This window comes from Haliotis rubra, unplaced genomic scaffold, assembly GCF_003918875.1.
Source record: "Haliotis rubra isolate DU_JTF1 unplaced genomic scaffold, ASM391887v1 Scf248, whole genome shotgun sequence".
Classification (NCBI taxonomy): Eukaryota; Metazoa; Mollusca; class Gastropoda; order Lepetellida; family Haliotidae; genus Haliotis; species Haliotis rubra.
Window position 1 is genome coordinate 472,501 of NW_025766536.1, and position 26,738 is coordinate 499,238.

The window sequence follows — 26,738 nt, forward strand, 5'->3', positions numbered from 1 at the left end:
GGTAACTAGAGAAATACAAGGATGGCTGGGTAACTAGAGAAGTACAAGGATGACTGGGTAACTAAAAAAGTAAAAGGATCGCTGGGTAACTAGAGAAATACAAGGATGACTGGGTAACTAGAGAAGTACAAGGATGACTGGGTAACTAAAGAAGTAAAAGGATCGCTGGGTAACTAGAGAAGTACAAGGATGACTGGGTAACTAGAGAAGTACAAGGATGACTGGGTAACTAGAGAAATACAAGGATGACTGGGTAACTAGAGAAGTACAAGGATGACTGGGTAACTAGAGAAGTACAAGGATGACTGGGTAACTAGAGAAATACAAGGATGACTGGGTAACTAGAGAAATACAAGGATGGGTACTAGAGGAAAACTAAGGGATGACTGGGTAACTAGAGAAGTACAAGGATGACTGGGTAACTAAAGAAGTAAAAGGATCGCTGGGTAACTAGAGAAATACAAGGATGACTGGGTAACTAGAGAAGTACAAGGATGACTGGGTAACTAGAGAAATACAAGGATGACTGGGTAACTAGAGAAATACAAGGATGACTGGGTAACTAGAGAAGTACAAGGATGACTGGGTAACTAAAGAAGTAAAAGGATCGCTGGGTAACTAGAGAAGTACAAGGATGACTGGGTAACTAGAGAAGTACAAGGATGACTGGGTACTAGAGAAATACAAGGATGACTGGGTAACTAGAGAAGTAGAAGGATCACCGGGTAACTAGAGAAGTATAAGGATCGCTGGGTAACTAGAGAAGTACAAGGATCACCGGGTAACTAGATAAGTAGAAGGATCACTGGGTAACTAGAGACAAAACAAGGATCACTGGGTAACTCCATTGCAAAGGGCACTAATCACCTACAGATAGTGCAAATGTCACTGGGCAATTCCAGATAATACAAGTTCAACTGGGTGCTCTCCTTGATACATGCAACAGTGTCATGCATATGATAAGAGGAACGAAAGTTGATGTGATGATGCCAAGCACACGAGGCAAGACGAGAAGCATAGCGTAACGACCATGTGGTATTATTGGGGGTACCGGGGATTTTGTATGGAGAGGTCGTTTTTTGAGCTACATCTGCACAACCAGGTCGATCTATTTAATTAAAAATATGAGTTTGAATATAAAAAAAATTAAAAATCGATAAAATCCCAGTCTCCAAGGTTCACACGGCTCCAGGAATATAGCATGGTCGATACCCAGTAAGAGTGTTTAGTTGTGTACAAACCAGTTTGTTGCACCTGGGGCTCCTTTATCGTCACTTGGTAAGAGTTTCTGGAAAAAAAATAAAACAAATCTTATCAACATTCGGGTACCTACATAAAGAGTGAGTGAAAGTGTGTGGTTTGAGTCGCTTTCAACAATATTCCACCAAAGGGGACATCAAAAGAATACTCTTCACTCCTTTCACTTATGTGGGGAATTGAATAGAAGCGATAAAACTCTTTCTACATCCATAAGAAAACTCTGCGAAAAGCAGAGTCGATTGTAGAATTGTGGCAATATCATGAGTATATATTTGTTTCAGTAATATGGCAGCTGCAGGATGTTGTTTGTAAACAAATCGAGTCTGGAAAAGACAATCCGGACTTTGGCTGGACAAGCGAACGGTGTACCCACAAGGCAAAGCTGTCATGACAGTCACACTGAAAGGAGCTCGTGTTAAAAGTGCACACACACTACTCACACTTTGCTAAGGATCACAAAAATCCACAACTGTACTTACACCTAGATTCATAATTTGAAATTGTATCCATTTAAAACTGGATAAATTATTATATGGTTACCCCTCTTTAGGCAAACAGACACTTTAATGTAATCTTATGCACTTGATACATGAGTAACCATAAAAATGGTTTTCATGGCACCAGTCAGCCATTTTGCAAATCATGGCCACGAGTCATTGACAAGAACACAACACCTGTCAATAGCAGGTATGGGATCCACAAGATACAATGATACAATGACACACTGAAACCTGGGATCCATGCTTACAACAAGCTTAGATATTTAAATCCAATTTGACCCCACATCATAGTGTCTGTTAAATCCATAATTTGATCCCTAGCAAACTGTGAATAGTATATACAAGAGTAAATTTATTCTAAATTTGGATCCTCTGGAAAAGTTCTGGAAGTTCTGGACTGAGGATGAGCGAAAAATTCTCCCCTTGGGTGAGTGAGTTTAGTTTTACGCCGCACTCAGCAATATTCCAGCTATATGGCGCGGTCTGTAAATAATCGCGTCTGGACCAGACAATCCGGTGATCAACAACATGAGCATCGATCTGCGCAATTGGGAACCGATGACATGTGTCAACCAAGTCAGCGAGCCTGACCACCCGATCCCGTTACTCGCTCTCCCCTTGGGTATTTCTTGATAAGACAATCCGGTGTGAAAAAGTGTGTTTTGGTTCGTTTCTCCTAACGAGCCAAAAGGCCTCCAAATGTTAACTATCGCCACTGGCTGCAATGACCACCATCGCCGACACCGACTCCCCTACGACGGATTAGACGCTCGCATTACACAGCTCGCCGCGAGCTGAACACATCAAGATTACCCATACTCTGACAGGTGAAGCAGCGCTGGTTGGAACTGATTAAAGATACTTGTATCACGTAATCAGAATAACTTTAACTAAAGTCTGTTTGCTGTGAAAACGTACCGATGAATTTCACTTTAAACCCAAAAGTAAAACAAATAAAGTGAAATCAAGACTGCGAATCCTCATAATTTACCTTGCCAATTCAACATTTAAATATCAGAATATTTTTCAACTTAGGATAAAAGTTGTTTAACAAACGGTAATAGTTTCACATGGCTATCATTGGTTTGTATTACAAGAGGGTATGCACATTAAATGAAACACCGAGAACGAGTAGGGCAGTTCTAAGTTAACGCTCTTCACGTACCGCACGTGCATTTGTTTCACTGTTCCAACTACTGCGCTTACCCCATTGTAATACAAATCAGTAAAAGCGATTTGAATCTATGTTAAACAACTTTTTTCCTAAGTTGAATAAAATTCTGAGATTTAAATGTTCAATTCGCAAGGTAAACTTATGAGGTTTGGCAATCTTAATGTCACTTTGTTTTATTTACTTTTTGGTTTAAAGTGAAATTAAGCGGCACGTTTTGGCTGCAAACAGACAACAGTCCGTTTGCGACAAAATGATACCGATGAATTGCAATCTAACACAAAAACAAATATAGACATAAAAGAATCAAACCAACGCGGACTGCAATAAAAACAACAGACCAACTCTAGAATTGCATAATTTTTGTCACAAAAATAAAAAAGTTGTTTAAGAAACTGTCATCATTTATTTGTGCGTTTTCCCAGTTTGTGACAAGGGCGCAGTGGCAACTAAAGGAACAGCGCGAAAAGCGAGATGCACGTGCATTAGTGACGTCAGAGACATGTGATTACTGCTGATTGACAAAGTGAGAAAAAATGAAAGTTTATTATTTACAAAGTCTATGAAATTTTCAAGGATGAAAATGACAGGGGGTGACCCAAGTATACAATTACTAAGTGCATACAGCGCACTGCCTGTGCAGCTGGGGTACGTGTCATCTCGCCAGCTCAAAAGTTTGTTGAGAACCCGTTAACGCACGTGCATCTCGCTTTTCGCGCTGTTCCTTTAGTTGCCAATGCGCCCTTGTAACAAACTGGGAAAACGCACAAATAAATGATGACAGTTTCTTATTTTGTGACAAAAATTATGCAATTTTCTTCTAGAGTTGGTTTGTTGTTTTTATTGCAGTCCGCGTTGGTTTGATTCTTTTATGTCTATTCGTTTTTGTGTTAGATTGCAATTCATCGGTATCATTTTGTCTCAAACTGTACACTCTGGTACATTCCCTGACGCACCCTTTACCTGGTAGTGTAATTATGCAATCACCCTGTGTGTTTAATCAAGATAACATTTGATAGACATCCATCTCACTGTTCCTGTTTCGACATTTACTTGTTCAATGAGCCAATTTGTTCTATCATTGTCTGCATGTGGTTCCAATAAGAAATAGATAAATAAACACATTAAGACATATAGAGCACGTAAACGCCCGTTCACGGATTTCTTGGATTGTGATCTTCAATGAAAATAATAATAGAACCTCAAGAAACATTGATTCTTTTATCAATGCTTTACAGATTTGAATAGTTATCCGGTAAGGCTCATCATCAGCTCAGGGCTGTTGCCCCTTCTTCACGCAGCCCAGACAGCGAACGGGACTTTTCCCAGGAAGTGCTGTCTAGTCGAACCCACCAAGAACGTTTCAGGGAATATGTGGATTCCCCAACACTGCAGCCTTCTGCATTACCCAGAGTGTCAGAAGGGCTGTACTCCCGGTGGAGAACCCCGGGCACTCTCCTGATCTGCGCCAAGCTAGAGATCAGGAGGTACCGAACCAAGGGCACCGAACGCTGGGGAGCTTGACAACATTGTACTGGGAACGTTATTATCATTATTATTATTATTGTTATTGTTGTTCGGGCATATACTCACGTTGCTGTATTGGACGGCATCGCTGACGACACTGAAATGTGAGCTCCATTTACGTCTTTTACGGTGATGGTGGCGTTGCTGAAAAAGACATTAATTATCAATAGACAGAATTGAACAAGATACGAGGTACTGAACTCAACTCACACGTTGTTCGTAAGAGTGCATTCGTCCGACAAAACCGTTCAATGTTAATTGTGTAATTCCGAATATACCGTTACAATGTGTTTTCGAATCGCAGTGACATAGTGGCGATACGATACAGCCGACATGTTGACTAGGGTGTAATTTAGTTTTACGCCGCTTTTAGAAATATACCAGCAATATCATGGACGGGTACACTAGAAATGGGATTCACATTTTGAACCCATGTGGAGAATCGAACCCGGGTCTTCGGCGTGACGAGAGAAAGCTTTAACCACAAGGCTAACCCACTGTCCCTACCCAGAAAGAAAACCAAGGGCAAGTGTATCGTTCTCCTGACAAAAAGACGGATACATTGAATGAATGAATGAATGAATGAATGAATGGATGGATGGATGATGGATGGATGGATAGATGGATGGATGGATGGATGAATGAATGAATGAATGAATGAACGAATGATGAATGAATGAATGAATGAATGAATATTGCTTTACGCCGCACCAGTAATTGCAATGAGGAAGTTTGTCGTTGATGAGTAAAAATAAAAAAAATTCTCGACATGCCTATTATAAACCTACAATAAAAGTAAAAGGTTCACCAAGGCTTTGAAGGTTGTTCCCCTGATGAAACAACTTTTGAATTATAGTCTCATGGCGCTTTTCTAAATCTCCCTCGAGAGATCATCATCGATTGCACCTAAACCGTTTTGAAATGTAGCCATTAAAGGTTTGAACCGCTTGAAATAGTCATGAGAAATACGAGATTGCATGTATTTCTTCTGAGCGCATCATGGCGTCTCTCTAAGTGGGTCAGACGATAGTCAGTATATCAACCTTAATCCTCAATGTAAAATAAATGGATATTTTGGTGTAATGTTCGATTTCTTTATTTAATAACTTTCTATAGAAGCGGACAATACTCTGTTGTCATGGCAACAAATATTTTGCCGATCTCTGTTATCCTTGCTATTCAACCTCCTTACAGTGAAACGTCATCGTGTTAAGTCTATTAGCAATACATTTATATGTACGCGATGCGCAGAGCCTGCACAAAGAGGCACTTTGTCATATCCATTTCCGTTTGTTTTCAAATTGTTGTAACTGATAAAAATTAATAAATTCGTCTTTGGATAAAAGTATTATTCTGTTACTGAAATCTTTTAGGGAGATTTGCGCAGCCTCCTGAAAGGCAGCCATTGTCTACCTGGCAGTATGTCATCGATAGAGACCCGACGGAAAGACTCGTTTCCAAGGGACCCATTCTTCAGACTTCCAAGTGGAGACAAGCGTTGTCAACCAGGTAACCAGTCAAACCTGAAGGCCTCACGGGGAGACAATCGTTGTCAACAAGGTAAGCAGTCATACCTGAAGACCTCACGGGGAGACAAGCGTTGTCAACCAGGTAACCAGTCATACCTGAAGACCTCACGGGGAGACAAGCGTTGTCAACAAGGTAACCAGTCATACCTGAAGACCTCACGGGGAGACAAGCGTTGTCAACCAGGTAAGCAGTCATACCTGAAGACCTCACTGGGAGACAAGCGTTGTCAACAAGGTAACCAGTCATACCTGAAGACCTCACGGGGAGACCAGCGTTGTCAACAAGGTAAGCAGTCATACCTGAAGACCTCACGGGGAGACAAGCGTTGTCAACAAGGTAAGCAGTCATACCTGAAGACCTCACGGGGAGACAAGCGTTGTCAACCAGGTAACCAGTCATACCTGAAGACCTCACGGGGAGACAAGCGTTGTCAACCAGGTAACCAGTCATACCTGAAGACCTCACGGGGAGACAAGCGTTGTCAACAAGGTAACCAGTCATACCTGAAGACCTCACGGGGAGACAAGCGTTGTTAACAAGGTAAGCAGTCATACCTGAAGACCTCACGGGGAGACAATCGTTGTCAACAAGGTAAGCAGTCATACCTGAAGACCTCACGGGGAGACAATCGTTGTCAACAAGGTAAGCAGTCATACCTGAAGACCTCACGGGGAGACAAGCGTTGTCAACAAGGTAACCAGTCATACCTGAAGACCTCATGGGGAAACAATCGTTGTCAACCAGGTAAGCAGTCATACCTGAAGACCTCACGGGGAGACAAGCGTTGTCAACAAGGTAACCAGTCATACCTGAAGACCTCACGGGGAGACAAGCGTTGTCAACCAGGTAAGCAGTCATACCTGAAGACCTCACGGGGAGACCAGCGTTGTCAACAAGGTAACCAGTCATACCTGAAGACCTCATGGGGAGACAATCGTTGTCAACCAGGTAACCAGTCATACCTGAAGACCTCACGGGGAGACAATCGTTGTCAACAAGGTAACCAATCATACCTAAAGAGGCCTCACGGGGAGACAAGCGTTGTCAACAAGGTAACCAGCCATACCTGAAGACCTCACGGGGAGACAAGCGTTGTCAACCAGGTAAGCAGTCATACCTGAAGACCTCACGGGGAGACAAGCGTTGTCAACAAGGTAACCAGTCATACCTGAAGACCTCACGGGGAGACAATCGTTGTCAACAAGGTAACCAGTCATACCTGAAGACCTCACGGGGAGACAAGCGTTGTCAACAAGGTAAACCAGTCATACCTGAAGACCTCACGGGGAGACAATCGTTGTCAACAAGGTAACCAGTCATACCTGAAGACCTCACGGGGAGACAAGCGTTGTCAACAAGGTAACCAGTCATACCTGAAGACCTCACGGGGAGACAATCGTTGTCAACAAGGTAAGCAGTCATACCTGAAGACCTCACGGGAGACCAGCGTTGTCAACAAGGTAAGCAGTCATACCTGAAGACCTCACGGGGAGACAAGCGTTGTCAACCAGGTAACCAGTCATACCTGAAGACCCTCACGAAGACAAGCGTTGTCAACCAGGTAAGCAGTCATACCTGAAGACCTCACGGGGAGACCAGCGTTGTCAACAAGGTAACCAGTCATACCTGAAGACCTCACGGGGAGACAATCGTTGTCAACCAGGTAACCAGTCATACCTGAAGACCTCACGGGGAGACAATCGTTGTCAACAAGGTAACCAATCATACCTAAAGAGGCCTCACGGGGAGACAAGCGTTGTCAACAAGGTAACCAGCCATACCTGAAGACCTCACGGGGAGACAAGCGTTGTCAACCAGGTAAGCAGTCATACCTGAAGACCTCACGGGGAGACAAGCGTTGTCAACAAGGTAACCAAGGTAACCAGTCATACCTGAAGACCTCACGGGGAGACAATCGTTGTCAACAAGGTAACCAGTCATACCTGAAGACCTCACGGGGAGACAAGCGTTGTCAACAAGGTAACCAGTCATACCTGAAGACCTCACGGGGAGACAATCGTTGTCAACAAGGTAACCAGTCATACCTGAAGACCTCACGGGGAGACAAGCGTTGTCAACAAGGTAACCAGTCATACCTGAAGACCTCATGGGGAAACAATCGTTGTCAACAAGGTAAGCAGTCATACCTGAAGACCTCACGGGGAGACAAGCGTTGTCAACAAGGTAACCAGTCATACCTGAAGACCTCACGGGGAGACAATCGTTGTCAACAAGGTAGCCAGTCATACCTGAATACCTCATGGGGAAACAATCGTTGTCAAGAAGGTAAGCAGTCATACCTGAAGACCTCACGGGGAGACCAGCGTTGTCAAGAAAATGGGTGTCTGGTATGATGGGATGGTCATGAATGTTAACCTTTTAGCGCCATATCGTTGCTCCATGGCAGTTTGAAAAAAATACCCAATCGACAGCACACAAAATCAGCCATCTAACCCACTCAGCCACCGAGGCTGGCGATTACGTGTCTGAGTCTGAGAGTGTGGGTTCGAATCCCGAGCGGAACTCCACCAAACAAAAGTACTAGAATCTGTACTTTACCGAGTGCAATCCCAAATATAACTAGTGTTGAATTTTCAACACCTTGAATTTTAAACTTAATAGTTAATGCGTTGAGTTTTCCGCCACTTTGTATCTTGACTTTTCAAGAGATCAAGAAAACCTATAGCTATAATCCCTATAATGGGCTTCTGTTGATAATTTCCCCTCAAAGCTGCTGTTGACGCTAGTAGTGTGGCAGGGCCTCTGATAGCTCCTTTTGTAATCACCTTTGCTGTTGTCCGCTTCTGTAGTGAACAGCCCATTGTTGTCAGGTAGAATTACCACGGCTCTTCACTGCTCTCTCGGAAAGCATTAATCAAAGGCACTAGATGACTGCTATAATATTTTCATTAACCGTTATCTGGCGGCGGGCGTGTTTAGCAGACATTTCACTTTGATCCGTTTTAACTGTAGGGCTTCGAGAACGCCGGACGAAGACTGCTTGAGGTGCTTGTGTTCATCTGATCTCAGATACACATTCTCTTAGTGACTGACATAAAAGTGAGTGAGTTTGCTATAACGCTGTATTTAGCAACGTTACGGATTGGGACAGCAGAAATTGGCTGCATTCTATTTTGCGAATAGAACCCGGACATTGGCGTTACGGGGGGACGTGTAAGTGTTTGACACGATCACCTGAACGGTATATGTGCCGTTAAACCTAGGATGGTAATTGTGCATATCGGATATTTCAATGACAATGACAAAAAGGATCCTGGAACGGACAAGGGACGCAACTATCCAGCTCGTAGCTCAGTAAAAAAACAGTCTTCAAGCGCAGTCTTCTTTTATATACGATGTGTGGGGCGGTGGTTTAGCCTAGTGGTTAAATCGTTCGCTCGTCACGCCGAAGACCCGGGTTCGAGTCCCCACATGTGATATTACTGGAATATTGCTGGCTTATCTCGGACATTAAGCTGACAAACATTGATGTTATGGGGGATTTCCGCTTAACGTTGTTTAAAACAGTCGGTTTGTTTGTGAGAAAAACCCAACTATTGGAACAGCAGAGACCTTAAAAGTGGCTTAGTTTACGAGATACCCATTGAATAATGTAAACAAATCTACTTACAACTGATAAGGGGCGGTGGGGTAGCCCAGTGGCTAAAGCGTTCGCTCGTCACGCTGAAGACCCGGGTTCGATTCCCCAGATGGGCACAATGTGTGAAACTCTTTACTGGTGTCCCCCGCCGTCATATTGCTGGAATATTGCTAAAAGCGGGGTAAAACTAAACTCACTCACTCACTAACAACTGATAAGCCCACCTAAATCACAGACAAAATCCAAAAGCAGCTGGAGGGTAAGGGTGAAAAAATGAATTCTTTAAAACGCCAACATTTCACAGAATCTGTAATAACAGGGCATCAAATTTTACCACAAGAGAAACGTGGTTATGTTTGCTTGGGTACCCTCTTCTACACGTGACCCGTGCTGTTCCACTAAAACAGGCGTATGATGTTTAATATTTTGTTGTAACATACAAGAACGGTTATGGTACTAGAGAACGGGGGTACTGGAACTGTGAATCAAAGCCGTGGTCACCTGCCTTACACCAAACCACTGGGCCCTAGTGACCGTGATATAACTGAAATATGGTTAAAAAGCCCCTCCCCCAGCGCTAACTCTCACGTGCTCACTGACTCACTCATTACAAAATGTTGCACTGACTAAATGGAGTCCATTACTTTGGTTGCAGATACCTGATTAATCTCGTCACACTGGGTGTCAGATGGTCAACGTCTGGCGTTAATGTCGAACACAACTCAACTAGCCAGATTTACCAAACACTGTCGCTGTTTTCCCTATCTCCACAGCTCTAATGGTCACGAGGGAGCCCAGGGGGCTGCCCGAGGCGAACCACGTTTTTCTAATTGGTCGAGCCTCCTTCCGGTCGGGAGGGAAGTAATGACGTCAACAGGAACATCACGTGACGGAAACGAACGACAATTCAATTTCAACTAGCTTAAGTGGAATACTAAATAGCTTCATATCAAGCTGAGAGTAGTTCGAAATGATGAAATGTAAATTAAGAGTTTTTTCCCCATATCACGTGATTTTTCTTTCAACGTGATGTTCATGGCAAAGGGTGTTGCAGGTCGATTGAGATAGGTCAGATGGGCGTGGTTCGAATCCCAGATCAGGAATTCGCTATACACAGCTGCGTCCAGGCTCTTCAGGAACCGACCGCCTCCGTGGTGTAGGGCCTGGCTTCGAGTCGGCGGGGACAGAAAAAAGAAATTTCTATTTTCGGGTCCACGCCAAATTACAGTCGGTCGGGCGATGAGAAACATAGATAAAGCGTTGACTTAATCAACGTGAAAGAGGATTCGAACCCAGAACGATTGGTTTCTGAAGAGGTGAGGTGAAAGGGGTTTTACGTCGTGCTGGAGAATATTTCGCTCATATGACGACGTGCATGCGTGTGTATGTGTATGTGCGGCTGCTTGTACTAGCCCAGACTGAAGCTGGTTTTATAGTGCTAGCCCACTGAGGTACCATGCCACAGTGAAGCATGAACACCCCACTCAGACACATTATACTGACTCCGAGCCGACCAGTCCTTGTTGCACCCATTAATGCCGAGCGCCAGACAGGGACCAACAAGTACCATATTTTAACGTCTTTTGGTATGACGCGGTCGGGGATCGAACCCGCGACCTTCCGCTCTCCGGGCGGACAAAATAGGCATAAGAAGGAAGTGAGTTTGTTCATAGTCATTCGCCAGATGTAATATCAGCGCAGTGACATCTGGAAGTTTTTTAATGTAAAGATATAGAAACATGTAACCATTCAGAAGTATTCTTTGACTTGAGTGCCGACTAAGCGTCAGTTCAGTTTATTATTTGAATCGGACTCACATCGGACTTGCTGCGTTCACATCCCATAAAGAAACGGAAGTATCATTTAAAGATGCTAAACTCAACTCACGCACGCACTCGGCACAGGCTTCATCGTTACCGTCAGCAAACCGCACAAACTCTCATTTGTTCAATTACACCAACCAATATAATCGGAATAGGTATCTTCACGCAATATGGTGCTGTCCAAACTGATTGCAAATAATTGAGAAACGTAGTCTAGCCTCAGGATTTACCCATAGAAGTATTTGTATACTGAATGTGTTGAATGTCATGAAAAAAAGCAGTTTTATGGTTAAAAGAACATATTTGATTATTTTTGTCATGGAAAGCAATTATTGTATGTATGGAACGGTGAGAGAAAGTTCTACTGTTTTTCCTACAAACACCAGAAATTGCATGGACGGCCCCTGTTGGACTGACTGACTGACTGAGTGAGTTTGGTTTTACGCCGCTTTTAGCAATATTCCAGCAATATTACGCCTTAACCACTTGGCTACCCCACCGCCCCGACAGAGAGACAGACAAACAGACAAACGAGATAGAAACAGAAAAAGAGTGGGGTACATACAGAGGGGAAAGAGGGGGAGGGGGAACGGAAGAGGAGAAAGTCAGTGAGTGAGTATGGTTTTACGCCGCTTTTAGCAATATTCCAGCAATATCACGGCGGGGGACACCAGAAATGGGCTTCACACACATTGTACCCATGTGGGGGATCGAACCCGGGTCTTCGGCGTGACGATTTTGAATTTTTGTAATTTTTAACCAATATTTAATAACTTGACATAAGGCATTTATATACCAAGGATATCGTCCACATTCACCATATATTATAACATTAGGCGTTTGTAATCCTACATTTAGAAATCTCTTACATGCAAGCAAATGAACTATTTCAATATTCTCATAGCGGCTAACCCCCCATACCTCCGCACCATAAAGTAAAATTGGTTGAATTTGTGAATCAAATATTTCAAAGAATACCCTAGGATCAATCACATCAATCTGTATTAAGTTATATAATATTTGTAATAATGCTCTTTTTCCTCTCAGTGCTAGATCGTCTGTACATTAATTCATTTTAAACGTGGATGGAAATATAATACCAAGATATCTATATGAATTCACAACGTCAATAACAGAGTCTTTATAATACCATTTTTCTTTAGCTGATAATCGTCCACCCCTTCTAAAAACAACACTATTGGTTTTATCGAGGTTGACTTCAAGTCCCCATTTATCAGAATATGATTCTAACCACTAGGCTACCCCACCGCCCCGAAGAGAGGAAAGAGCGAGCGAGAGAGACAAGCACATATAAAGGGAAAGGGGAAAACAGAGAGAGAAGAAAGGAAAAGAGAGGGAGAGAGAAAGAAAACGAGGGGGGTGAGAAAAAAGGAAGGGAGAGGGAAAGAAATGTTAAAGGTCACATACAACCAAAAAATCAAACATAATTAAAACACAATTATCACTTATTCATGACATATAATATACATTGCTGGTAATGAAAAAACATATAAACAAAATTATAAGCGTACAATCGCATATCAAAAGTGCAATATTGTGTACTTGGGTTTACTTCCCAAGAAACGAAGCAGCCGGGATACCAAACCCAGTCAGAGCGGGTGGGTGTGCACTCAAGTGTAACGGCTGGTTCATTTGCAGATGCCCTCACGGCTCATTGTGTGTGTATATATAGAGATGTTGGGTTTTGTAAATACATGCTCATTTTTTGTGTATAACATTTTGCAATCAACAGACATCATAACATGTCATGTGTTCAAGTATCACACCTGCCTGTCTGTGTAATTACATAATGTGACAGAGACCGAACTCGGGCCATAAATCAATGCATTTTGTTTATGGTGTATAGCCTGATTGGTGTTAAGTTCAAATTGCATGTGGTCAGTGATAGCAGCTGTGTATTGAATATTGTCAGACAGGCAGGCAGACACACAGGTGTCAATAAAACAAGACATTGAGTTTTGTCTGTGACAACGACATATCTATATCACAGTTAGAAATTCTGTACAACGCTAAATAATGACATTGCTTTTAAGTATCGAACTGAGAAAGTGACTCGGTAAGAAGAACGTGTGGTGAAATAGACAAATGAAATTATATAAACAGTTAATTTACTGTCATAACATATAAAAAGCTCGCGCCTGTGAGATATCAACAAAACATTAGAAAAATAGCTCACACCAAAGCCTTCACCGAGTATTCACCCGACAACCCGCTTCCAAGCTGCGCGAACCTATTTCACTGCGCACGTGCTACGAGGGCAGCCCAGCTGTTGAAACCCGTTTTCCCCAGAAAAGTCGGGGAGAAATTAGTGAAACGTTTGAACTCCGATTTCGCGCGGTTTTTTTCATCGCGTTATTTTTTAACTTTATAAGTTGAATTTGCATTTTTGACGATTTGTTTCGGTAAGTCCATACCAAAAGGTATCAGAATCTGCAAAGTTGTGTTTTACGTTGCATGTGACCTTTAAGGGAGCGAGTGGGGAGACACACAGAGGGGAGAGAGAATGGAAGAGAGAGGGATGGAGAGAGAGACAATGACACACTGAGGGAGAGAGGAGACGAGTGAGAGGTGCGGAGGAAGAGGGAGAGAGAGATAGGTGCACATAGAGGGGAGTGAGGGGGGGAGAGAGAGCACACGCAGGAGAGAGAGAGAGAGAAAGAAAGTGACTGACACTGTCCGGAAGACAGTTATCGTTAAGTTCAACATCTTTCTTTACATCATTTGTGCACAATCGCCTCTTCAGGTCTTAATTGGGTGTAATTACACTGGGTGCTCAAGCGGAATAAGCCGATGAAATCCGAGTGGACAAGGTGAGTCGAGTTCGATAAAGAGCCATGACTGTTATCACATATGCTACAACGCACACGTGCCTTCTTAGTCGACCATGAAGAACACTCTCGCTGTCATGTCGGATAATGCTAAAATCTCGTTATCTCCGAGAGTCACGTATTAAACGTGTCTGGGCGGGATTTGACGCGAAGACTGAGTGGCTCCATTACCGTGCCAGCTACGAAAGTGTATTTAGTGTCCATCATATCAGATGATGAAGACGTTTTACTTCCGCCGGCGTTGTTTACCTGACGACAACGATTATAATGATACTACCCTGTGGGGAATGAAATGTCTTTTGGGCATGGGTGAGTGAGGTAATATTGTTTGTCGCCGCAGACATATCAAAATATCTGGTTTCTTATCCCCATACATGTAACTATTCAGCTGTTAGTGGCCTGAGAATGATTCCCGGAATTGAATAGCGAAGCCACGTGCAGATAGCCAAGAACCCATTCTGACCATTGTAGTAGAAGTAGTAGTAGTGGTGGTGGTGGTGGTTGTAGTAGTAGTGGTGGTGGTGGTGGTGGCTGTTGTGGTGGTGGTGGTGGTTGTAGTAGTAGTGGGGTAGTAGTTGTAGCAGTAGTGCATCCGTAGTAGTAGTAATGGTGGTAGTTGTAGCAGTAGCAGCTAGTAGTAGTAGTGATGGTGGTAGTTGTAGCAGTAGCAGCTGTAGTAGTAATGGTGGTAGTAGCAATGCAGCTGTAGTAGTGAGTAATGGTGGTAGTTGTAGCAGCAGCAGCAGCTGTAGTAGTAGTAATGGGTGTAGCAGTAGCATGGTAGTAGTAATGGTGGTAGCTGTATCAGCAGCAGCCGTAGTAGTAGTGATGGTGGTAGTTGTATCAGTAGCAGCTGCAGTAGTAGTAATGGTGGTGAGCGTAGTAGCAGTAGCTTGGTTGTAGTAGTAGTAATGGTGGTAGTTGTAGCAGTAGCCAGTATGTAGTAGTGATGGTGGTAGTTGTAGCAGTAGTAGCTGTAGTAGTAGTAATGGTGGTAGTTGTAGCAGTAGCAGCTGTAGTAGTAGTAATGGTGGTAGTAGCTGTAGCAGTAGCAGCCGTAGCAGTAGTAATGGTGGTATTGTAGCAATAGCAGCCAGTAGTAGTAGTAATGGTGGTAGTTGTAGCAGTAGTAGCCGTAGTAGTAGTAATGGTGGTAGTTGTAGCAGTAGCAGCTGCAGTAGTAGTAATGGTGGTAGTAGTAGCAGTAGTAGCTGTAGTAGTAGCAGTAGTAGTTGTGGTGGTGGTAGCTGTAGCAGCAGCAGCCGTAGTAGTAGTAGTGGCTGGTGGTAGTAGTAGCAGTGGTAGTTGCCGTAGCAGTAGTAGTGTAGTGATGGTGGTAGTTGTAGCAGTAGCAGCTGTAGTAGTAGTAATGGTGGTGGTGGTAGCAGTCATCAGCTGTAGTAGTAGTGATGGTGGTAGTTGTAGCAGTTGTGGTGGTAGTAGTTGTAGCAGTTGTGATGGTGGTAGTTGTAGCAGTAGCAACAGTGGTAGTAGTGGTGGTGGTAGTAATGGTGGTAGTTGTAGCAGTAGCAGCTGTAGTAGTAGTGGTGGTGGTAGTTGTAGCAGTTGTGGTGGTGGTAGTGATGGTGATGGTGGTGGTGGTAGTAGTGGTGGTGGTAGTTGTAGCAGTAGCAGTAGTAGTAGGCGGTAGTTGTGGTGGTAGTAGTAGCAGTAGCAGCTGTAGTAGTAGTGATGGTGTAGCAGTAGCAGCTGTAGTAGTAGTGGTGGTGGTAGTTGTAGCAGTGTGGTGGTGGTAGTGGTGGTGATGGTGGTGGTGGTAGTAATGGTGGTAGTTGTAGCAGTAGCAGCTGTAGTAGTAGTAATGGCGGTAGTTGTAGCAGTAGCAGCTGTAGTAGTAGTGATGGCGGTAGTTGTAGCAATAGCAGCTGTAGTAGTAGTGATGGTGGTAATGCATGTATTTTACAAGACTAAAGAAGTAACAGGAGTAATATCACAGAGGACAGTCTGACGCATAGCGTCTCTTCAGTCCCCAGTATCCGTGCTGCAGGAGATGCCCAGCCTCAAGTCAATGTCACAGCAGTATGTCTTGTTAGGAATATCCTGGAGACTTATTTCAGGAAACGTAGCAACAGAGGAAACACTTAAACCACACAAATCATTTAATTAGGAAATTGACGGGTAAGAAAAATGTGTTGCATGAATACCGATACTGATATGGACTGAAAGGAACATCGATTCAGTTTGATTGTATCTTTCAAAGTCTAGCAGCTTGTTCACTTTTAATTAGCACTCCTGAAGCTGAAAAGAAATCGTCGATGACTACGTCCTCCGTGCCAGGGCTCCAATAACGCCAATTTGCCCTCATTACATGTTGCGATTTTAACCACTTGTGATGTAATCAGTTCTCAAATTGTTGAGCGGTTTTCGCCCACTCGCATGTTTTACTAGTATTTTTGAAGTGTCTTCATGGTGTATTCTTTAAGTGTACTCATGGTGTATTCTTTATGTGTACTCATGGTGTATTCTTCAAGTGTACACATGGTGTATTCTTTAAGTGTATACATGGTGTATTCTTCAAGTTTACCCATGGTGTATTCTTTAAGTGTATTCATGGTGCATTGTTTAAGCGTACTCATGGTGTATTCTTCAAGTGTACCCATAGTTTATTCTTTATGTGTACTCATGGTGTATTCTTCAAGTGTACACATGGTGTATTCTTTAAGTGTATTCGTGGTGAATTCTTTACGTGTATCCCACTCAGCAATATTCCAGCTATATGGCGGCGGTCTGTAAATAATCGAGTCTGGACCAGACAATCCAGTGATCAACAGCATGAGCATCAATGTACAAGTACATCGCAGCCTAACGCAGCAAAGGGACGTAATATTTCAATGTCAATAAGACTCCCGCCGGGCGCTTAAAATCGCCCGTTAGGCAATACAAAAATACACCAAAGTTATATGATCTTTACAGATTTGGCTGAGACCATTTCCATGTTATGACAGATCAAAGGTTGATTTAAATATCAGCTGAGCAATCCTGACACGTCCTCATACACCAGACTCCACGTGATGCCATTACGAACGAAATCACCATGTAAAGTAATTCGAATGAAATATATTTACACTTCCAATAATCAGTTACTGTTAAAAGATAGACCACTCGATACCGTCAACGAAATAGACTTGTCAGATCCTTGAGTTAAGCTTCTTCCAAAATAACACGCAGCCATCGACCTCCTCGGTGACGTTCCCTGCCGCTAAGTGATAATTTCCCTGTCTGTAGTGAGACTATTTGATTAGAAACATTAATCAAAGACGCCTGGAAGATCATCAGGGGAGGTTTTAGTCGAGCTTTCCCTGAAGATATGACCAATAATCAGTCACATCGTGCCGGTATGGACAAACATTCATAACTTTCATATCGGTTAATCAAGATATAGATTAATCAATTAGTCGATAGGATTTGAGGCTGACGGACTGGACTGTGTGTCCGGGTTGTTTGTGAAGCGCTCAACTGAGGAATTCAGGCCTGTCGTTAGGATATGTTCCTTTCTGGCATTCTAATGGAATGCGTTGGTGTTGATAATTTGGGGATCGATGTTCATTAGTCTAAGGGATGGTGATTGTACTTGTTTTGTTAGAGCACTAAATGGATTATTCAATATGCTTCAGCAATTTCTAAATCTATATTCGCTCACCTTGTCATGAGACAGGTTTAGAGTGTATTTGCGTGAGTGGGCTGGGTTCGAATCCAGAAGTTGTAAAGAGTTTAAACGATGAAGCATGCAACTTTATAGATAACAACTTGTTCTTGTCCTAGGACGACGTTTCGGTGTAGATTCTTACACCGTTATCAGGTATTTCCATAAACTTGTCATTGACACACCAACTTCTACAGTTCCGATCAAACAATTAGAAAGTGTTAAACTGTGAGCTCTGATGAGACTCACAAGCTCGGGGCTCATAATTTTAATCACAGCGAATATTTGATGAGGACCTACGATCATGACTCGCTGGCACGCCTTAAGGACTTTACCAGCTGCACATCCAGTGGGTGTACTGCGAGTACTGAGTTATGGACCCATGCCAAAAGGATTCGCATGAATGCAAAACCTTCAACAATATCATTAGTGCGTCAGTTACTAAGTGTACTTACTGGGGCCCACTTAGTGGTGCTTAGCTAAAAGGGACGTCATAATCTGGTTTGACGTCTGCTTTTTGGGCAGACGACATTATAAACATGGGCGCGAAGTCTGCTGATTTGTTCATCATTTTTAGTTGTCCGTTATTAATATCCAGTAAACGTTTTTATTAATTGCAAATACTAACGTCTGATGGTTCAACTGTAAGGGGAAGTATTTGAAATCGGGGACTGACGAAAATCAACAGAGAAGTCATCTGCCCACTTGGATCAGCGAGAGGGTTTAGGCATCGTTAGATGGATTAGTAACATACACATCGTGGGGACAGCTTTAAAGGGTATTACAGTTGATTACAAAGAGGACGGACGTGATCAGGAGGTTTTTTCAACGCAAAAGCCTTTGAATAAAAATACAATTTTATGGTCTGATGTTTAGATCACAGAGGATGGTCTGTCAGTGGTCAGAAGTAGAAGGTTGCCAACCTCTTTGGGAATGTGTGATTTGGTGGTTTTAATAAACCGTACTTGGGACCAGTGTGAGGTGAAATTGGGTTTTACGTCGTGCTGGAGAATATTTCGCTCATATGACAACGTGCATGCGTGTGTATGTGTATGTGTGGCTGCTTGTACTAGCCCAGACTTAAGCTGGTTTTATAAGCAAGCTCACTGAGATACCATGCGGCAGTGAAGCATGAATACGACACATTATACTGACTCCGAGCCGACCAGTCCTTGTTGTACCCATTAATGCCGAGCACCAGGCAGGGACCAACAAGTACCATATTTTAACGTCTTTTGGTATGACGCGGTCGGGGATCGAACCCGCGACCTTCCGCTCTCGGAGCGTACTTGGGACTCAAGTGTGCTTCACTCATCTGAGAAGAATGGTGTTAATATCTCTGCAGAAAACCTGTGTTCAGTTTGGTCAAGAAATCGTACGATTTCAATATTACAATGCCCCTATGTTCATGGTTTGAGAATTGTCGAAGAATACACCTGCAAATGAGGTTCGGTGCATCACAATCATCTTAGTCGCCGAAATTAAATATTGTTTAAATGTTTCGTATGGACATAAAACGATCCCTGAAATATACAAGCAAGGAATACACACCTTCCATAGTTGTTAGTGACATGAAATCAAATTTAACCACTAGGCTACCTCCACTGCCCCCAAGAGAACGTGGAGAAGCAGGACCTGCCTGGTGATCGTTTAACAAAAATACTGCACACCACGGTCTACACAAGAAACGAAATGTTAACAGCGCCAACAATTACAGCTTTTGGCAGAACTTCTGCGCCTTACTCAAAGACACATTTTTGAATATGTGACAGCAAATCTAATGGGGATTGTCTATTAGAATATTTCAGATTTACAGTAAAATGACCAAACGGCAGAAAGATAATTATTATTGATTAATGATAATGATATTTCTCTATATAAAGATGATTTTATATATTTTATCGTCGTTCAACAATATCCGAAGAAAGGACTAAAAGATTTGTGTATTATACTTCTCTGAAGAAGTTCCTACCACATTTTGCTGACACGCCGAAGTGTAAAGTGTATACTGATGTACATGAGGTTATTCACTCACTTATATACAACTAATGTCTTGCGGGAAATACGGGAAGACAACTTAAATGGTTATCCCCGCTGTGAGAATTCACTCTCTTTTTTTTCTTTTTCTTTCTTTTGTATTTTTTGTATTTTTATTTTATTTTTTTTATTTTATTTATTTTTTTATTTTTTTTTGGGGGGGGGGTGTATTATTAGCAAATCGCTTGTGTTAGACTCGTGTTTTTCTGGAAATCATTAAATTCACAGACCGCGGAAGCGATTGATTAAACAAAGAGGGGGAAAATCTATGTACAGTAGCAATAAGGGGAGACAACTTAAATGGTTACTCCCGCTGTGAATATTCACATTTTTAGTAGTGTTCTCAACTCCAGACATGTTAGTCGTGCACTTTCTGTGAATCATTAAACACATGTTCATGAAACCGCACCATCATGTGGAAGCGGATTGCATAAACACAGCAGGGACATAACTGTGTACAGTAGAAATAAGGGGAGACAACTTACCTGGTTACTCCCGCTGTTTGTGCTATGAGTTCCTGTATGTCACGTGCACTGCAGTGCCGGCTGAACACGATCTGAAACCAATCCAACACAAACATAGATTAGCTTCGTATATCATCTCATACATCACAGAGCGCGGTGGTAGGGGCACGGGGGTAGGGCAATCGTCTGAGTTCCGAAACTCGAGTTGGAGATCTTAGACATTCACCATTTTGCTGAAAAGCAGGAGCACTGGCATGGTGCTGGCAACCCTAAAAGACGTAAGTTGGGAAAAGCTGGGATTCGAACATACAATCATTCAGGACAAAGGGGCGCAACTGTGCACAACAAAACCCTAGACTATCGAGCCACCTGCAATCTTGAACAACGTTAAATCTCACCGTCACTTATTACCTCTTGAAAGGTTAGATTTGTATTTCGTTTGAAGGTTCGTATATTCAACTCTCACACTGCTTCTTTTTTCTTTCTTTTTTATTCCAGCATAATGGGTTCAATCACATGGGTATGGACTGTCATCAGCTTGTTGTACAGGCATCATAACAAAGTTCAAGGAGATGGACATTGAAAAGTGTAATGAAGCAATTCTATGGCTGTACAGATATACAGTATTATATAAAACTGCTGTATAAAACCAGATATACTCTATCTCCAGCTGGTACAAACCGGTTCAAGATTGGCACAACGTTTGACGAAGAAAGTAAACTTCAAGGTTGTATGCCAGTGATACATAAAATCAGATATAGTTAATCTGACTGTTTGAGATGCAAAGTTCAAGAAAGGCACATATGGCTATAGGCTAATAGGATACCAAAAGGCCAATAGTATACACGATCAGATGTAATCTGTCAGCTTAGAGATGTACAAGCATGTTTGAAAATACAATAATTGAACAGTGGCAGAAATTCTGCAAGGAGAGTCACTCTATGACTATAAGCAAATAGGCTACCATATCAGGCATGATTTATCTGACTATAGGTGTGTAAACATATGTGACCTGCGAAGGTTCAAAAAGGCATAGTGTTTGCAAATGGAGGTAAGTATATGGCTATAAGCCAATAGTAAACACCATCAGATGTAATTTATCTGACTAAAACTTTACAAGCTTTGGGTCCTAAGACTCAGAAGTGGTACAGAGTTCTCCGAGAGAAGACAGTCAGTAGCTGCAGTCAAAGAAATACATGTATGCAACAATCATACATAATTTATCTGATTAAAATTCTACAGGTGTGTTTGAACTACAAAGTTCAGTGATTGTACATTGTTTACATTGAGCAGTAACTGTGGCTGAAAGCCAATACTAAATAGCATCTATATGTAATTCATCTACTTAAAGTTTAAAACTATTTGTGAGTGGAGACCATTTTTTTTCAAAGGCATTATATTTGTTGTTCTTACAAGCAATGAACCTTTCAATGGCACTTGTCTGATGTTATTTATAACCTCTTCCATTGATAGGGTGTTGCCCTTTAGACTGCATAGAAAAATATGCCTTTTGCTCAGTAGGATTAGGTGATTCAGCAATTTATATTGGTCTGGATAGCCAAAAAGAATTGCATTGGTATCCAGAGTTATACCCATATTAATGTGGGTATTCAAAAATAGTTTCAGATTCACCAACTCTCACACTGCTTTATGACTAACACTTATGGAAATATTTAACATCATCATCGGCGTCTGCGTCGTTGTCATCAGACTGTCGTCGTCATCATCATCACCATCATAATGGTCCTTGTGATCTCTCGGTCTCTGATCTAACCACAAAGTAATGATAGTATCGTCCACTTGTAAGGAGCATATGTCCATTAGCAGTGATTGTTTAAAAGCTGTATTGTTATATTACCCCGGTCAATGGATCCGAGTGTACTCGATTATTATTATCAGCTCCCCGAGGAGAGCACAGTGACATAGAGTGAGTGAGTTTAGTTTTACACCGCTTTTAATAAGCAATATCACGACGGGGGGCACCAGAAATGGGCTTCACACATTGTACCCATGTGTGGAATCGAACCCGGGTCCTCGGTGTGACGAGCGAACGCCTTAACCACTAGTCTACCCCACCGCCCCACTGTAGTGACGTAGAGCAATTGAGGTGTTGTATTTGGGCGATTGGTATGTAATACAAATAAAGCGACAAAACTCTTTCAACATTCATTTGAACACTGCCATAATCAGCGTCGACGTTGCCGTTCTATGAACATAAACAAATCGAGTCTGGACCATACCATCCAGTGATTGTCGCCATGCGATACAATGACAGAGCATGTGTTTATGAATCACTATCAACAGTAATCATATCAGATGTTCGCGAAACGGTGAGCGTATCACCCGGTGGCACCCGTCTTAAATACATGTAAAGGTTAGTCAGTTTCTCATCTGAAAACACAGGTACAACTAACTTAATAAATTGTCTCGGACATGATTTTTGTCTCTGAAGAGTCAAATTTTGAAATGTCTTCCGTGTGTCATTTGGAAGTTTTTACTGAAGCCTTGAATGTCTTAAAATTGACCAAACAACTATTGTTGTACCGTAAAAGTACACCAAAGGCTGGAGCTGCAGGAATATACCTCGACATAAAGAAATGGTAACTCTCAGAATGGTGTAGTGTTATTCTTGTCACACAATTTTGTGTCGCCTTTCTTCTGCATTTCTTTCCTCTGATTTTTTCTGTTTTGATCTAAATCTGGAGATGTATCATGTTTAGAGTTCATGAAATATGTATGTCCTTCACTTTGAAGAGGATACCAGCTGCATATATACAAGCATCGATATGGCTCACCTCATGTATTTGGGCATTAAACATTGAGCTTGTTCCTTTGTACTGAGATCAAAGCATTGTCTGGTTGTGTAAGAGACAATAACACAAACCACCGTCGCGTGACCTCTAGAAGAACGATTGCAAGAAACCTAGCAACACAGGAATGTGATATTGCAAGAGGCCTCGCAACGCTGGAACGTCAAATTGCAAAAAACTTATCAAAGCAGGAATGTCACATTGCAAGAGACCTAGGAAAGCAGAATTGTCACATTGCAAAAAACTTATCAAAGCAGGAATGTCACATTGCAAGACACCTAGGAAAGCAGAATTGTCACATTGCAAGAGACTAATCAAAGCAGGAATGTCACATTGCAAGACACCTAGGAAAGCAGAATTGTCACATTGCAAGAGACCTGGCAAAGCAGAATGTCACATTGCAAGAGACCTGGCAAAGCTGAATTGTCACATTGCAAGAGACCTGGCAAAGCTGAATTGTCACATTGCAAGAGACCTGGCAAAGCTGAATTGTCACATTGCAAGAGACTAATCAAAGCAGAATTGTCACATTGCAAGAGACCTGGCAAAGCAGAATGTCACATTGCAAGAGACCTGGCAAAGCTGAATTGTCACATTGCAAGAGACTAATCAAAGCTGAATTGTCACATTGCAAGAGACCTGGCAAAGCAGAATGTCACATTGCAAGAGACCTGGCAAAGCAGAATTGTCACATTGCAAGAGACCTAGCAAAGCAGGAATGTCACATTGCAAGAGACCTAGCAAAGCAGGAATGTCACAAAGTTCTGTTCAGCACCACTGGATTAGCCATAAGAATGCATTAAACTGGCCATCGAACTCCATTCCACCCGCTGCTCAATCCTAATCCAAAGCTTATTTTACAATGCAATCTCTGCAAAATCCTAATCGGAAGCTTATATTACCATGTAGTATCTGGTCAATGCAAACCTAGTGTTTTTAAACATACGTCCTATATAGTCGACTGCAGAAGACTGAGAGGGCGAGCTGAGTTTTTGGCAGTTTGGAATAATATTCCTGTTAATACACAATGCCATTTAGATAGTCATTCAAATGTATGACAAGGTATATTTGAGATTACACTTTCTAAGTAAAGTACAAGTGTAAATTGGCACGAGACTCAACCCCTAAAAGAAATACTAAAATCTATATTTTACTTAGCAATTGAAATCCCAAGCATAACATATGCTAGCATCCATGTTATATGAGAGCCTAGAGGTGGGATGGAAAACCCAAAATGACTTTGGTAAACCTACACGTACAACAAAACCGGGATTCCAACCAATTAGCACATGATCCTGGCAAGCTAAAGGGACACAAATGCACAGCGAATTGCTACATCTCAAATTACAGGCTAACCTTTCCCCTCACTCCCACACCACCTCGTGCCCTTTGCAGTTAGGGAGCAGTATATAAGTCACGTGTTGTGTCGAGTCTGCAAGCCTTTGGGTATAGGTCGAGCGTTTCCTTTAAACACACTCTTCATTTTGATTCTTTTTCACACAGTTTTGTCATGACAAAATCGATATTAATAACAGTAATAATACGGGCATTTGTAATGCCCGGAGGGGCACGCTCAAAATGCTACAATCTGATTATTATTACCCCGGATAACACAAACTGCCTGTTAGGCGCTAGAAGGTTAATAGTCTCATGACTTATCCAACGGATTCCCATTTTCTGCTGGGTGAACAGAGGCAGGTTTGATCAAACTTACTTGCCTAAGGTGAGACCACATGTATGTACTAGTATGTGCTTCCTTGTGGGACGGGGCGGTGGGGTAGCCTAATGGTTAAAGCGTTGGCTCGTCACGTCGAAGACCCGGGTTCGAATCCCCACATGGGCACAATGTGTGAAGCCCATTTCTGGTGTCCCCCGCTGTGATGTTGCTGGAATATTGCTAAAAGCGGCGTAAAACCAAACTCAGTCAGTCAGTCCTTGTGGGACAGGGTCGGTGGGGTAGCCTAGTGGCTAAAGCGTTGGCTCGTCACGCCGAAGACCCGGGTTCGAATCCCTACATGGGTACAATGTGTGAAGCCCATTTCTGGTGTCCCTCGCCGTGAATATTGCTAAAAGCGGCGTAAAACCAAACTCAGTCAGTCCTTGTGGGACAACAGCTTCTAGCGGTTCTACGCAGGATTCAACCAACATTAAGTCTACAAGGTATTCGATTTAAGATGTGAGTTAGGATCCATTATCTTGAAGCTTGCCTACAAGACATTTCGCGATACAGACATTGGTCGATAGACTCCAGAGAGGGATGTTTTCACAAGCTCGGGGCTCGATTTTGATGTTTTAATCATTTACGCCACCGCGTTAAATAAAGTTTCAGAAGTGGTAAAAAACGTATAATTAGATTAAAACAAGCTACGCCGACATGAAAACATGTTAAGTTGACACAACTGATTATATCAACCCAAGTTCAAGGAAAATTAATTCAACGTGAAAACGTAAAGAAACACGTTTTTTTCATTCCAGTTAACAGTGAGTGATGGGTTTTGGAAAGCCTACGCTTTTTCCGTGGCGTCTTAAGGGAGTTAATATGAATATAAAGATAGTGGTGTGGATGCATTCTGTCTGACAGCCTTGACATTACAACAAAGATGCTTCGAAAAGACAATATAGTTCACCGAATCAGTGACGCACTGTAACGCTATATTTATCCTGAAATATTTAATTGACTAAACATGAGATATATTACGTGAGGAAGGAGTGGGTTTAGTTTTACGCCATTTTTAGCAATATTCCAGCGATATGACGGCGGGGGATACCAGGAATGGGTTTCACATACTGAGCCATGTGGGGAATCGAACCTGGGTCTTCGGCATGACGAGCGAACGTTTTAACCACTTAGCTATCCCACTGGCCCAGATTAGTTCAGGGAAATGTGTTTCATTTTATGAATTACAGTCAAAGATCTCTGTGTTAAAGTCGAAGGGATCGACATGGGTACATGGCGCTATCCGATATTCCACACAAAAGCCAAATAATGACTTAAATGGAATATGGTGCCCCCCGCCGTGATATTGCTGGACTATTGCTGAAAGCGGCGTAAAACCATACTTATTCACTCACTCAGTCACTCGTACAATTACAACGTCTATTTTTGCCTTTTACGTATAATGAAATCAGTTAAGACACATGATCTCTGGTGCTAAATTTCTGTTTATATATCAAACCCTGGTTTCTATGGCCCAGATGTTTTTAACAGCTGAAAGACCCGTGAAGAGCCGGGTTAGAACTGATCTTCAATAACCCTTGCTTTTCTCTACCTGTGAAGATTCGAGTTAGAACTGGTCTTCAGTAACCCTTGTTTTTCTCTACCTGTGAAGATTCGAGTTAGAACTGGTCTTCAGTAACCCTTGCTTTTCTCTACCAGTGAAGATTCGAGTTAGAACTGGTCTTCAGTAACCCTTGCTTTTCTCTACCAGTGAAGAGCCGGGTTAAACTGGTCTTCAGCAACCCTTGCTTTTCTCTACCAGTGAAGAGCCGGGTTAGAACTGGT

At 42.4% G+C, this 26,738-nt stretch overlaps 1 protein-coding gene across 6 annotated transcripts in view; it reads right to left on the reverse strand.

Moving 5' to 3' along the window:
- Positions 1-26,738, reverse strand: part of LOC124279205 (high affinity cGMP-specific 3',5'-cyclic phosphodiesterase 9A-like) — a 113,519-nt gene that overhangs the window by 44,701 nt on the left and 42,080 nt on the right. For all 6 annotated transcript variants that reach the window (XM_046715002.1, XM_046715003.1, XM_046715004.1 and 3 more), the window contains exons 2-4: positions 20,448-20,518; positions 4,525-4,602; positions 1,242-1,288 (exon numbers count right to left, since the gene is read on the reverse strand). In XM_046715002.1, the coding sequence (XP_046570958.1) occupies positions 1,242-1,288; positions 4,525-4,602; positions 20,448-20,518 (196 nt within the window). The remainder of the gene's footprint in view (positions 1-1,241; positions 1,289-4,524; positions 4,603-20,447; positions 20,519-26,738) is intronic.